Source organism: Cannabis sativa, chromosome 8, assembly GCF_029168945.1.
Source record: "Cannabis sativa cultivar Pink pepper isolate KNU-18-1 chromosome 8, ASM2916894v1, whole genome shotgun sequence".
Lineage (NCBI taxonomy): Eukaryota > Viridiplantae > Streptophyta > Magnoliopsida > Rosales > Cannabaceae > Cannabis > Cannabis sativa.
In genome coordinates this window covers 5269936-5271483 of record NC_083608.1, presented here as the reverse complement: position 1 = coordinate 5271483, position 1548 = coordinate 5269936, and the positions used below count along the sequence as shown (strand labels likewise).

Genomic DNA, 1548 nt, shown 5'->3' with positions numbered 1-1548 from the left:
CATAGGGGTACATATGGCGTCGGTTCCTAGCCAATAACCGACGCCATATGTGGCGTAGGAACCGACGCCAAAACTCCTCAGATTTCAGTTTTTTTCATTTTTTTTTAATTTAATTATATTATTTTAATTTTACATTTATTAATTTATATACATATTTATTTAATTTAAATTACATATTTATTTAAATTTTAAATTACATATTTATTTAATTTAATTATATATTAATTACATTTTAAATTAAATAGTAATTAAATTTGGGTAAAAACATAATTTGATTTCATAAAAATAATTAAATATTACACAAACATGTAAAATTAGTTAAAAATATTAATAAGTTAATAAATCTAATTACAAGTTAATCTATAAAAATTACATAATGAAGAAAAATTCTTCGACCTTTGAACCTCAATCGTCACCGTGAATCACCGCCATCAATTGTTCGATCCACTTTCGCTGTAGTGGTAAAATTTCTGTTTTTGGATCGTATTGCTTCTTACCCCCAAACTGTTAAAAAAATTAAAAATTTATATTAGTTTATGTATATGTATATTATATATTTGTTATTATAAAATTTATATACGATGATCAATAATTAAAACTTACAGCTTTTTGATCTTCTATGTAACGGTTGGGGTTGGCACGTGCGACGATGTCAGTCATATATTTCAAAACATAAAAACCGCATTCTTGGCTTTTAGGTTGTCTTGGACAGTTTGCTTGTGCAATTCCTTGCCACGGGCCAAGATACTGATGTGCGTCCCCTATATACATGAATGCCCTGTTTGGAAAAATTATATTAGCATTTCAATTCGTTAGTTAATTTAAATTCGTTACATAAGAAGTCATTAAATAATTACCTTCCGATCATTTGTTCTATTTCTTCGGGAATTGGGCGGCCTTTTAGAGGGTTTAAATGGATAATTTTCTTTGGCGCAACCACCACTAGCGTCCAATGCATCCTAGAAAATTATATTGGAATATAAGTAAGATAGTATAAAAATAATTTGAAGACATAATATAGAAATGAACAATTAGCACTAAAGAATTTAATAAAGTTTACCCGATATTCCAAGGAATAAAGAACATTTGGTGGTTGCTGTTCATTAATGATAACCAATTAGCCAATCGTCTTGCCGCATCGTCAAAAGACTGACTCTGTTCTTCATCGCTGATCCCATGCACTGTGAGAAGCTCTGGGTCGTAAAACTTGAAAATTTTTCTCAGACCGTTGATGCTCTCCCATATGTGCCTGCCAAAAAAAAGTGTTAGTGCCTTATAATAATTTAACTATAATTTGATATAATTTGAGAAGTTACCTCGGTTGTTAAAATTAAGTGTTTAGGCCAAGGAAGGAACATCTGGTACACGTCCCTAACATATCTGAACTCTTCAAGTGGGACTGGGATTTCAGCGTCCTCTTGCAGGATTTCCGAAACCATGATCCGAGCATGTGAATCATCGTAATCCTGGCAGTGAACTTTGATCTCACCCACATGCTCGTACAAATACCCTCGGGCCACAATATTGTCGATGTTGTCAGAGCAGAGA

At 32.0% G+C, this 1548-nt stretch overlaps 1 protein-coding gene across 1 annotated transcript; it reads right to left on the bottom strand.

Annotated features, from left to right (window-relative positions):
* Positions 1–261: 261 nt before the first annotated feature.
* LOC133030106 (uncharacterized) lies at positions 262–1263 on the bottom strand. Its single transcript, XM_061102333.1, has 4 exons — positions 1061–1263; positions 858–959; positions 604–778; positions 262–504 (listed from the first exon to the last, which is right to left on the bottom strand). The coding sequence occupies exons 1-4, from the start codon at positions 1102–1104 to the stop codon at positions 406–408; spliced, it is 420 nt and encodes a 139-aa protein (XP_060958316.1). The 5' UTR covers positions 1105–1263; the 3' UTR covers positions 262–405.
* Between the last annotated feature and the right edge of the window lie 285 nt (positions 1264–1548).